This window comes from Phyllostomus discolor, chromosome 1 (genome assembly GCF_004126475.2).
Source record: "Phyllostomus discolor isolate MPI-MPIP mPhyDis1 chromosome 1, mPhyDis1.pri.v3, whole genome shotgun sequence".
NCBI classification, from domain to species: Eukaryota; Metazoa; Chordata; class Mammalia; order Chiroptera; family Phyllostomidae; genus Phyllostomus; species Phyllostomus discolor.
The window spans coordinates 49,151,727-49,164,412 of record NC_040903.2 but is presented as its reverse complement, the minus strand read 5'-3'; the positions used below and the strand labels follow the sequence as shown (position 1 = coordinate 49,164,412).

At 41.1% G+C, this 12,686-nt stretch overlaps 1 protein-coding gene across 3 annotated transcripts in view; it reads right to left on the bottom strand.

Moving 5' to 3' along the window:
* Positions 1-12,686, bottom strand: part of FRAS1 (Fraser extracellular matrix complex subunit 1) — a 423,042-nt gene that overhangs the window by 264,581 nt on the left and 145,775 nt on the right. For all 3 annotated transcript variants that reach the window (XM_036022554.1, XM_036022552.1, XM_028505680.2), the window contains exon 3: positions 6,678-6,785. In XM_036022554.1, coding sequence (XP_035878447.1) covers positions 6,678-6,785 — 108 coding nt within the window. The remainder of the gene's footprint in view (positions 1-6,677; positions 6,786-12,686) is intronic.

Below are 12,686 nucleotides of genomic sequence, written 5' to 3'. Positions count from 1 at the left end.
GGTTAAATGGCCAAGGTTCTAAATGGCTTGTCTCTGTCTCTATCTCTGTCTCTGTCTCTCTCTCTCTCTCTCTGTCCCTATCTAGCTAGCTATTCTATGCGGACATAGGATATGGACGAGAATCTATCATATAGGTTATAGAATGAATAGGTAAATGCATTCATACACCTATACATAAAGACATGCTATCTATCTATCAAAATCACCATCAACACTAGGTTACTTCCAGTCCATCCATGAGCAAAAGATAAACACATAATAGGAACCCATTAGTAATAATAATAGTTTAGCTTAGTGTACAATGGGGATTCGTTACCTTGGGCCATGAGCTAATACAAATATACTACAGCAGACTTGAATAACAAAGCATACTTCTGAGAAATGCTAAGGAAAACTTAAAAGCAACATGGTGGAGTAGAAATTACATTGAGTCATTAGCCAGGGACTAAGGTTCTTGTCACAGCTGTGCCACTTACCAGCTCTGTGTCTTTGAGCAAGGGACTAAACCACTAAAAGTCCATTTCTTTGTCTATAAAATAGAAAGTCTAAGTGAATTCTAAAGGCCTCCTATATTTCTAGCATTCTATGATCTACTTTATTACTTAAAACAAAGAACCCAAATGCTCTGGAACATACTTGCATGATCTTGAAGTTAAAGTTTCTTATGGCTGGACCATCTGGTCCAACCCCAACCTTATTGTTACAAGTAAGGAACCTCCTTAGACTTCATATGCTATAATTGTAACATTCACCAATTTTCTGATCACTCCTTCATAGTCACTCACTGAAGACTATACACCCAAGTCTCAGTTCTTTGCTGCCCTATTTCTAGAATTAATTCTGGACAACTCGAATGTCCATGGAAGTGAGTAGTTTAACGTTCTATCCTTGTACATTCTTAGCCACCTCAATTCAAATACCGTTCACCTCTACTTCACCTGAGTTGCCCATAGGCATGGTTAATTTTAGGTTCTGTCCATGCTCTAAATTATTCTATACCAGACAGTTTCAGCTCTCTGAATCTGAGCCTCCCAGCCTTTAGCTCTCTCTCTCACCCTCACTCCCACTCACCTCACATTCTTAAAATATCTTTGAGCATTTATTTTCTTTGCAGTCATCCACTCCCCAGCTGGCCTCATTATCCTATTTGTTATCCTCAATACCCAATCCTTTTTACACCTCTATTCATGTTTTTTTAAGATTTTCTTTCTTTATTTTTAGAGAGAGGGGATGGGATGGAGAAAGAGGGAGAAAAACATCAACATGTGAGAGAAATATCAATCTGTTGCCTTTCGCATGCCCTCAACTGGGGACCTAGCCTACATCCCAGGCATCTGCCCTGACTGGGAATTGAACCAGCAGCCTTTCAACCTTTCTTTTTGCAAGGCAGTGCTCAATCCATTGAGCTATACCAGCCAGAGCACACCTCTATTCTTTTTCTCCATTACTATGGCAGAATCACCTATTTCACAATTTGCCTTATTCTCTCTTATACATGGTTGGGAAGCATTACTGAGAAAATCATTCTACCATGCAGCTTGATACCCTCCACAGGTTCATGGTCCCCTGCTCCTGTGGGCCCATCATACCAGCCACAAATGCTTTACCTTGACCCCAGTTGGTCTCTTTCTCCTCCCAGTGACAGCTAACATTCACTACTCTCCTCCAGCTCCCAACAAAATCTCAAAGTCTCCACAAAATAAACTCATTCAATATGAAATACTTCATATCCTGTCTCTCTTGTTACCCACAAACTTAACTCTATCTGTATCCACCCATGGCTCTTTCTGTCCACTTTTAGAGAGTGAGTTTGTCTTCCCAACCCGATATCTGGACCCCAGACACTCTGTTCTCCAAAACTACTCCTTTTAATAATTCATTCTGTCTCTCCTCCTAACCCACTTCCCATATCTTCAACTACTCTCTTTCTTCTAGGTCATTCTCCTTTCTTCCCTGAGGTTGTTATGTATCTCTCATACTGATATCAAAAACAAAAACAAAACCCTCTCCCTTCCCTTGTCTGGTCATTCTACAAGTACTGACTGAGCATTGTCTGTGTGTCACACACTATGCTGTTTAATGGGCTGCAACAGTGAAGAAGGCAAAGTTCCTGCCCTGAAGAAGCTGAGTCTGGGGGCAGAAGCAGACAAACAGGCATTTGTAGTCTGGGCAAGCGCTGCAATAAGGGTAAGCACAAAGTGCCATGGCACATACAAAAGGCTCAGTGGTTGGGGATGGGTGGTTCATAGAAATTTCACAGGGGTAGTGGTGTCTGCCTAATGTCCCTTTTCTCTTCCATTCTCAATAAAGCTCCCTGAAAGTGCAGCCTTTATTTGTCTTTCCTTTCCTCACTTTTCATCCACTCCTCAAACCTCTGTGATATAGCTTCCACCCCTGCCACTCTGTTATCCTCAATGCCCAACTTCAGTGTGGTCCCCTGTGGCCCACATGCCACCAAGTCCAGTGGACTGTATTAACTGGTTCTCCCACTCACCGGCTCCCCTGTGATCAACACTGTTGCTACAAACTCCTCCTGGAAACTCTCTATTCTCCTGGCTACCATGACATTATTCTCTTCTCTGACCATTTCTTACCTCTTACCTCTGGGCCACATCCTTCTAATCTCCCTAGGTTCCCTCTCTTATGTTTACCTCCCCTTAAATAATTGTATTCCCAAAAACCCCATCCTAGGTCTTGTACTCTTTCTTCACACAATCTCTTTGGATGAGCTCATTGATTCTGCAAGTTTACTCTACTGTCTATATGCTAATTATATCTATGTTGTATCTTCCAATCCTATCTCCTCCTCTGAGCTTTTTAGTCTCATATATCCAGCTGTCTTTTTAAACTTGTTTTTAATTGTTGCTCAAGTACAGTTGTCACCATTTCCCCCCCACTTCTCCACCCTCACCACAGCCATCCCCACCTCCCTACCCTGATCCCAACCCACCTTGGTTTTCTCCATGTGTCCTTCACAGATGTTCCTAAAAACCCTTCTCTTCCCCCCCCCCATTATCCCCTCCTACCTCCCTTCTGGCTACTGTCAGTTTGTTCTTAATTTCGATGTCTCTGGTTATATTTTGCTTGCTTGTTTGTTTTGTTAATTAGGTTCCACTTAAAGGTGAGATCATATAGTATTTGTCTTTCACTGCCTGGCTTATTTCACTTAGCACAGTGCTCTCCAGTTTCATCCATGCTGTCAAAAAGGGTAGGAGCTCCTTCTTTCTTTCTGCTGTGTAGTATTCCATTGTGTCTTTATGAAATAGCCACCTGGCTTCTCTGTGGATACTTCAAACTCAGCATGCCCTAAACTAAAATCATCATTTCCCTCCCTGATGGGATGCTTTTCTTCACTCTCCCATATTCTCAATATCAGTTAATGGCTCAGCAAACCAACTAGTCATCAAGTCATAAATATGGGAGTCATCTCTCTTGGTTCTTCCCCTTGCCTTCCTACTTTCATCCAGTCCTGGTGACTTATCCCCTAAAGATTTCTTTTTTTTTTTTAAAGATTTTATTTATTTATTTATTTTAGAGAGGGAAGGGAGGGAGAGAGAGAGAGAGAGAGAGAGAGAGAGGGAGAGAGAGAGAGAGAGAGAGAGAGAAACATCAATGTGCAGTTGCTGGGGGTTATGGCCTGCAACCCAGGAATGTACCCTGGCTGGGAATTGAACCTGGGACACTTTAGTTCCCAGCCCATGCTCAATCCACTGAGCTATGCCAGCCAGGGCTAAGATTTCTTGATCTTGCCCTTTCTTCTTGATTCCAACACTACCAGTGCTCTGAGTTTAGTACTCATCTTCTCATCTGGATTAACCCCATGGCCTCTGAACTAATCTCCTCATTTTTACTATTACGTAGTATCTTTTAAAAACCAGAGAGATGGGCCCTGGCTGGTGTGACTCAGTGGACTGAGGGCCAGGCCCATGAACCAAAGGGTCACTGGTCCAATTCCCAGTTTCGGCATATGTGTGGGTTTCTGGCAAGGTCCTCAGTGGGGGGTGTGTAAGAGGCAACCACACATTGATGTTTCTCTCCCTCTCTTTCTCCCTCCCTTCCTCTCTCTCCAAAAATAAATAAATAAAATCTTTTAAAAATAAAAAATAAAAACCAGAGAAATGGATCTAAAAGGAAAAGCTGGCCATTCTATCCATATACCTGAAAACTTTATTGGTATTCTATCATCTTAAAGATAAAATTTTAAGCTTCATAGTACACTGTACAAGGTTCTTCATAACTGTGAACTTATCAACTCTATAACCCTATCTCTCACTCGTTCATACAGTCAGTCAAATAATATTTATTGAGTGCCTACCATGTGTCAGGTACTATTGTAGGTGCTGAGAATATACAGTGAACAAAAGAGATGGTAAACAAGAAATATAAGTAAACTACAGAGTATGCCAGACAGTAGTTAGTGCCAAAAAGAAAACTAAAGCATGGAAGACGGATAGGAAATATGTGGTAGGGAGTGGAGGGTTGCAATTAAATACAAAGACATTCAGGCAAAATTTAAAGGAAGTAAAAGATCAAGGCATATATATGTCTTGAAGAAAAACAGAGGTTGTTTTTCTTCATAGAATACAAAGGCCCTATGGCAGAAGTGTGCCCAATGTATCCAGCAAACAGTAAGCAGCCACGATGTCTAAAGTGGAGTGAGCAAGGGAGAGAACAGCCAGTTAATAAAAAGGGTACAACAGCACCTTAAAGAACTCTGTGAGGAGTTACCATGAGAAGAGAAGCCATTGGAGGGGTTTAAGGAGAGAAGCAATATGATCTGACTTCAATTTCAAAAGGCTCACCCTGGCTACTATTTCAAGATTATAGTGGAAAAGGCAAATACAGAAACAGTGAAGTAGGTTAAGAGGTTACTGTGAGAATGAAGCAAAAGATGATAACAGCTGGAAGCAGAGTAAGAGCAGGGAAGTTGTATATGGAAGGCAGTGCCTCACGCAGAGCGGGCAGCTTGGCTAACGTCCTAGATGTGGGATGTGGGCGAAAGTGGGGAGCAGAGATGATGCTGTTTGCTGGCCTGATGAAGGGGAGGAAGGGAGTTGCCATTTTTTGAGATGAGAAAAATTAAGAGAGGAACAAATGAAGAGGGATAAAAATCATGTTTGGTACAGAGCAAGGGTCAGAACCTTTTCCTGCAAAGGACCAGACAGTAAATACTTTTAGCTTTTGGTCTACATCACAGCTACACAACTCTTGTCGTTACAATGCAATCCATAAACAAATGAGTCTGTCTGTGTTTCAATAAAACTTTATTTATGGGGACTGAAACTTAATATTTTCACATCATGAAATATTGTCTCTGTTGATCATTTCCAACCATCTGAAAATGCAAAAAGCATTCTTTGTTCACAGCTCATACAGGCTGGATTCTGTCTACTGACCCCTGGTATAGAACACATTTAGTTTTCAATAATACACTCTATGTCTTACAACATTTAATTCAGGGCTCTTTCTGTAATATCACAATTATTCATTTGATGTGGAGGAGGGCACGTTTTATGTTGTCATGGCTGTTAACATGACCAGCTCAGATTTTGACATGAATTGCTCAGCAAGCTACGCAGTGATCTTTTAGGAGTGTTTACTACATAAAATAGGAAGTCCCATAATATATCACAAAATATTATCAAATTTAACAACCCATGATGTATGCCAGCTTCTCAGAAACATACCCCTGCAGAAACTGAGTAAGACTTTAAGGGTATACAGAACCTTCACTCCAAAGTTAGAAACCAACAGAAATTTATTAGCACTAGATGGCATAAAAGCTCAAGATTAATTATTGTTGGGTGAGGAAGAAAACTAAAAAAATAAAGTGTGCTTGTGAAATTGACAGAATGCTTTTTTTAGAAAAAATAATTGGTCTTCTCTAGGGAGTTTCAAATATTCAAATTTGAAGCTGAAGCTTTTTTATTTTAATACACTCACTTAAAAAGAAATGAGTCAGCACCTGGAAAAAATATTCTAACAACATAGATGTGTACTTAGAAAAAAAACCTAAACATTTTTAACAGAAAGGAAAGGATGAATTATTCCTCGTACACTTGGTCAAATAGCAGATTTTTTGAGTCAAAGCCTCTCAAAGCAGCACAATAATGCAATCAGAACAAATAATGTTTTTACAAAATCATCTTTAAGAAGTCGATCCTAAATAGGATAAATCATTTGAGAATTAAAAAGAAAATAGTTGAATAAATTAGCCACAGACACCAAAAAAGAACGTTGATTCTGACTTTCAATCCATTTTATGGCTTGTACATGCTGTGGTTAGTATCAGTGGCTTTGGCAACTGTCAGACCCAGAAAAAAACCTCTAGGCAACAGTTATTTATTAATTGCATAATCATGGTTAAGTTGCTTAAAATCTCTAAGTTTCACTTAGCTCATCTGTAAAGTAGAGAAAAAGATATCTATCCTACAAACAGTGAATGGAATAACATTTGTAGAACTTTTAACTGAGGGGCCTGATCCAGAGAGCTAAATGCTGAACAAACAGACATTGAGATATTCTTAAATATGATATGCAAAAATTCTCTCCTGCATTTCAGAAAGCTTCCAATTAGTTTGGGATAAATGTCATAACAAGATGGCTAAAGAAATGCAAAAGCCCTACTGTTCACTGACTTTACCAATACATTTAGGACATAGTTAGCATTATCATACCTTCTCAAAGTCACACTGAGGGTTTCTGCAAACAGCAGGTTTGCAGATAACAATATCACCATGGCAACGGCAGTTCTGGCATGAATCGGGCTTCCAAATTGTGGCATCCTACAAAGAAGCATAAGCTCTGAGTTAAAAACTGATCAGTCAAGGTGTGAGCACACAAAAGCGGCACCATCAACAGCCCCAGAGCCTGAACAATTAAAAGGCAAAGGAAAAGTCACAGGCACACACAGTGCTTGCTGGGCACTGATTAAACCTCAAGAGGCAGTGAAAGCAGCATAATCCATTTCACCACAGTCAACCCACGTAGTCAAAGACAAGGGCATGCAGCAGAGAGCTATCAATACCCAGAGTAAAAACCATTGATTGACCTGAAATGCCAGGAGGACAAGCTGCTCCCTGACTTGAAGTTTCTTGTTAAGCAGCAGAAATCATCAGAGCCTGTTTAAAGGAAAATGACACTTGGACTAGCACTAACCAGCATTTCCAAGCTCTTTGTTACTACGTACTTTAATGCTCATCAGAAACAAGAAGGACTTGAGTAAGTAGTTCAAAATTTATAAGGCAGCTCAGCCAACACACTTGTAAGGGAACTCTGAGATGCAATATGGCTCCAGAAGCAAAGGCATCTGGGAAATGTTGGGCTTTCTGTTTAACTCTCTGAAACCTTAGGATTGGCTGACTACCCAGAAAACCATAATGCCTCCCAACTATAACCAACCATCATACCCCAGGAAGGAGGTTAATGAATATATATAGTGTGATAACTGCCTGATATTGTTTGTTAACTTAGGCGTGCATTGTTCTTTCTGGTGGTCTACCTGACTACCCACCACTTGGTTTTACTATTAACCCCCTATGAAAAGGGATCCTGTCCTAGAAGGGGCATGGATTTTTCCTGGCCTGTCACCACTGGGAGCAGCTGCTTTGCCTGTGTATGTAAGTTTCTCCTGTTAAAGCTCTGATGAATTTGAATAAGGCCACATGTCAGTTTTTCTAAATCAATCTTGAATTTAGACTTTTGGGGCTTTTCCCCAACAACACTGAGTGGCTGTTATGTGTCCAGCTGCATGCTAGGCATATGGGGTTACAAATAAAGCATGATCCATAAGGATCCCACAGATTATTTTGGATTATGAACATGAAGGTATTAAATAAACATACATTGATGACACTATATTCTCAACAAACTGGAAAAGAAACAATCATAAAAGAAAAGTGAAACTGAGCTCAGTGCAAAAACATCTCAGAGATTTCCTTTCTGTGTCCCACCATCCATCATGCCGAACCCACACTTCAGTTGTGCCCGCTCTGAGGGACCTTTGAGCCCAGCTATCGCCCGGAACCCACAGAGGCCAGCTTCTGTCCTCCGCAAGGCTGCTATAATGGCTTTGAATTGAAGCAGTGACGATACCATAGACTGCAGTGAAATACATTTTCCCAGAGATTTCCTAACCTAAATTCCTATATTATATGGGTTGAAAACAGCTATCCTGTTTGGCTGAGTTTTAAACACCCAACCTCTTTTAAGAGTGCTGTCCCCATTATTCTCTGGTTTAAAACTGTGACGTGGCTCATCTTTACTTCTGATGGGATAAAGTGCAGACATCATAATCAGGCCCTCACCTCTCACTCTGGTCTCTGCAAATCTCAGAGTCCTGAGACTTTCATGCCTCTCCTCGAGTTGGTCAAGCCATTGGACAGACCCAGCCTCCCTTGCCTGGTCTCACATTCTACCCTCTTCCAGGAACCCCCACTCCTCCTTCACTTCCCCAGAGACAGTTTGCAAACCAACATGCTTCCTTTAAGCCTCGGCCTCAAGGATAAATATTACCTAACCCTTAACCCTGCACAACACACACCCACATTCAGGTATGTCTCTTCACTGATTCTCTGTGACCTCACTGTTTCCTGTATTCATTTATATTTCTGTTAGCTTGCTAGACCAGAATGGAAGCCCCTCAGAAGCAGGCACTGTCCTTGGCTGTGACTGCTGGTCCTTCATAAAGCAAAGTTTGTAATGGGATTCAGAACTCAGGGTGCCTGAGAATCTAAGAAAACCCCCCACTAATCTGGCTTGGGGGATGGAGAAGCAGAGGATGGCCACTGAGAATTACTTTGCATTACTCTGACAACTTGGTTAGCTTCACAGTCATGTTCAAGAGCTATGCTAGCTGTTGTGGCAAGGGAGATGGGCATGACTTTCTGAATGTATTCTGGCTTGTGACTTAGCCTGTGAGTTTACAGTGCATGCATTAGGCTGGAAGGCAGTTCCCTGGTTATAGCACTAGCAAAGAAGCAGGGGGTGGATCCCCTGTGTTATCAGGAGATGCCTGCCAGGTCTGAGAATGGCAGCTGAATGAATGTAAGATACTGGAGGACTGGCAGAATGTAGCCCATTGTGGGAGGAGTCAGAAATGGGGTCGTGTTGGAAACTTGGGCCAGGATTTAAACTAGGCATGACAACCTTTCGCTCTCTTGGCTATATGGGTTGAAAGGGTGCAGAAGGACCCCCACTGGCCCTCCATGGGAAGGTGCCACGTGGTTTTGGATTCAGAGCTAGAGAACACAGTAACATGGCTGATGGCGCTGGAGATTGTAGGACCTGTCCAGCCAAGCACAGATTAATAGGAGATGCCTGAGATGCTGAGCTGTGACCAGGAATGTTAAGCTGAGGACTTTTTTTTCCCTAAAATGCAGTATCTCTGACTGGCACATTCTGAAACTGGCCTGATGTTGTGAAAGGAAGGCAGGAGTGTATGTGTGTGTGTGTGTGCGCGTGCGCATGCATGCATTTTAAGAGAGTGGGACTTAATGGCAGAATTCCGCTAGCATTGTAAACCTGTATAACTTTTAAATAAACAATTCCTTTACTTTTCACCAAACTCTGACACTGGGAGTCTTGGTGGTGGGCAATCGGGCCCACACATCTGTTTCAGAATTGCATAGGCTGGGACTCTGTAACAGGTTCACAGTTCATAAGCTGCTTAGTAAAGACATTTTCCTTCTTTCTAAAAATTCTCATCCTTTTTTTCTCAGTCAACCAAGTCAAGTGCTATTAAAATACTTTGGGGCAGAGTAAGAGCAATGTCCAATTTCCTGATAGAGTCATCAGAACACTAGCATTCGATTTGAACTAGATGAGCTGGAAAACAGGCAGATGCTAGCAACACTTTCACAGGAAAAGACTGAAATCCAATGCAATGGTTAATATTATGTGTCAGCTTGGCTAGGATGGAATACCCAGTTGTTTGGCCAAACACCAGCCTAGATGTTGCTGTGAAGATATTTCGGAGATGTGATTAACACTTACAATCAGTTGATTGAATAAGTAAAAGAGATTACCTTCAATAACAAAGGTGAGCCTAATCCAATCAGTTGAGGGTTTTTAAAGCAAAAACTGAGGTTTCCTAAAGAGGAAGCAATTCAGCCTCAAAACTGTAACACAGAAATTCTGCTGGAATTTCTATACCACTAAGCTACCCTACAAATTTCAAAATTTCAGCTTCAACTCTTGCCTGAATTTTCAACTTGCCAGCCTGCCCTACAGACTTGGAACTTGCCAGCTGCCACAACTGCACAAGCCAGCTCCTTAAAAATAATGTCTCCTATGGGTTTTGTTTCTCCAAAGGACCATGTCTGACATGCCAACACTGTACTGATTTACATGGGTGTGCACAGCCCTCCTGAGCAAAAATGAAGTCATCCTTTCAGGTTAAGAAATGTTAAATGCATACATAATCTCTTGGGGAATGTAAAAAAACAAAGTCATTTAAGAAATATAAAATACATCTGAGGTGAGATTACATTTCCAGTAGCCAATTCACAAAACATCAGAGTCAAAACAAGTGAGTACTAGAAGCTGACTTGGAAAAGCTCCGAATTTCTTTTTCTTTATTGTTATAGCGCATTCCTCTGAAGTTGGCAATAGTGTGCCCATGTCTACTCAGCCAAATAGTAATGACAAGTAGGTGAGAAAAAACAAATTCCATTCCCAAGCACAATGTAATATGTTTCCCGCTGATTTCAAGAAAACAGCATTAGTTTCAGGATACAGATTAAGTAAAAATGACAACTTCACAAAGCCAGCAGCTACCATTTATTGATCATTATCTTATGCCTGACTCTTGAAGCAGGAAACACTGATGGCAAGAGGCCTTTGTGGTACTGGAGGAGGGTGGCCTGGTTTGCTTTTTCAACCTCTGCCATCATCCTAGAGGGCTGGACCCAGCAGAAAGGGACGTAAGTGCACACTGATGCTATTTTGCAAAGCACTTACCTGCATGACAACCCTATGGAGCTGGCACTATCCTTATTATGACTATTCCCATTTTACTGATGAGGATTCAAGAGATGGAGCAATTTCCCCAGTTCACAAAGCCCTATGAGCTCTACAACCTCAGGCTGCCTGTGCTTCAGGCTGCCAGTGACTCTTGGTGTCACCATTTATTACTGGTGAGTCCCTTATCAAGTTGAGGCCTCTGTGTCCCAGGATCCTCAACTGTAAAGTAGGGATGATAACGTGTTTAATTCATGTGGTTATTGAAAGAATGAAATGAAATGATGTATTTAAAGAGATCTGAAAAGTGACTGGAAATTACTAAGGGTCCACTCAATGTAATTTATTTTTTAAGCCAAATGCTTTCTACGATGTCACAGGCATTTAACAAATATCTTGTCAACATTTCCTTTTCTCAGAGTGGAAATAGTCCCATAAGTACATTGAGTTTCCCATCTTCCCCTTCCAGCCTACACAGGTAAAACAAAGTGAAATTATTACTGAATTGGGGCCTAGCACTGAGAATCCAGGGCTTTGCAGTAGAAGGGAGGAATAAATCCCTATGAGTAGAGGGCGTTTGTAGGACTACTTAGGTAGCTGAAAAGGCCTCTGTCTCGCTGAGCTGACGTAACCATGAATCCACTACGTCTTCACTTCACTTAGACAGTGGGTGGCTATACCGCCTCCACGTGCTCCTTTGAGGTCAGCATGGCTCTAAGGTGCCAGTCATCTTTACAGTCCAGATGCAGCATTCTCCCACCGGGCGTCACGTTCTCCTCTGCACCTCAATTATTCCCTCAGTAACCCCAGACTCCAAGACAGTCCATTGCTCTTTTCAGCAGCCTTCCACGACTGGGTTCGGCTTATTGTTTGGCACTAAACAGTAGAGTTCTAAAACCATGGAATGATTTTTCACTTTTGTTCATAGAATCATAATTTTCCTTTATGTTAATTCCAAATTAAATTTAGTCGGGCCCAGGAAGCCTTCCTGAATTTGTTTACATGTCTGTCTTCCCACCACACTGAGACTCTTCAAGGAAGGAGGCTTCATTCTATTCCTCTTTGTACATGCCCATCACCCAACACAGTTCCTGAGTGCTGGGTGAATTCATTAGTGAACAACCTTGAGTATTTTCTTACCCTCAAGAAAATATCTGTCCTTGTGAATTGAGATGCCCCAGTTAGGATACAAGACCTTGAAGAAATAACATTTAAGTGATGTCACTACAAAATCCCCATAATGTTGAAGGTTACCATTTCACTCAATCAAACAGTGTTTGAAAAACAAAAACAAAAACAAAAACAAAAACCCTTCATCTAGGCATCAGACTTGCCTAGGCATCTAGGCATCCCCAAAAATGTCCTGATAATAATGTCTTCATAGAGTAAATAATTTATAGTTAATTTTTAAATAAAGTAAGCCCTTTACCAAGGCCTGGGCAGATGGCCATATATTTTTTTAGGTCTAAAACTTTAAGAATCAATTTCTGTGGTCCCATAAAATTGCTTTATGATGGTAGGGATACTAGAGTTCCTTAATAGCTAAAACTTTGGATAAAGTCATAAAGACCAAAGAAATAACATTGTAAAATAAGTTTTACAGATTTTCTATGTTACTATTGCAATTCTGTTGCTTTAGAATCCTATCTTCCAATCTAACACACTGTCATAGAAATAGTCTTCATATAGTTTCTCTCTAAAATATAGATTGAAGGATTAGATTTTGA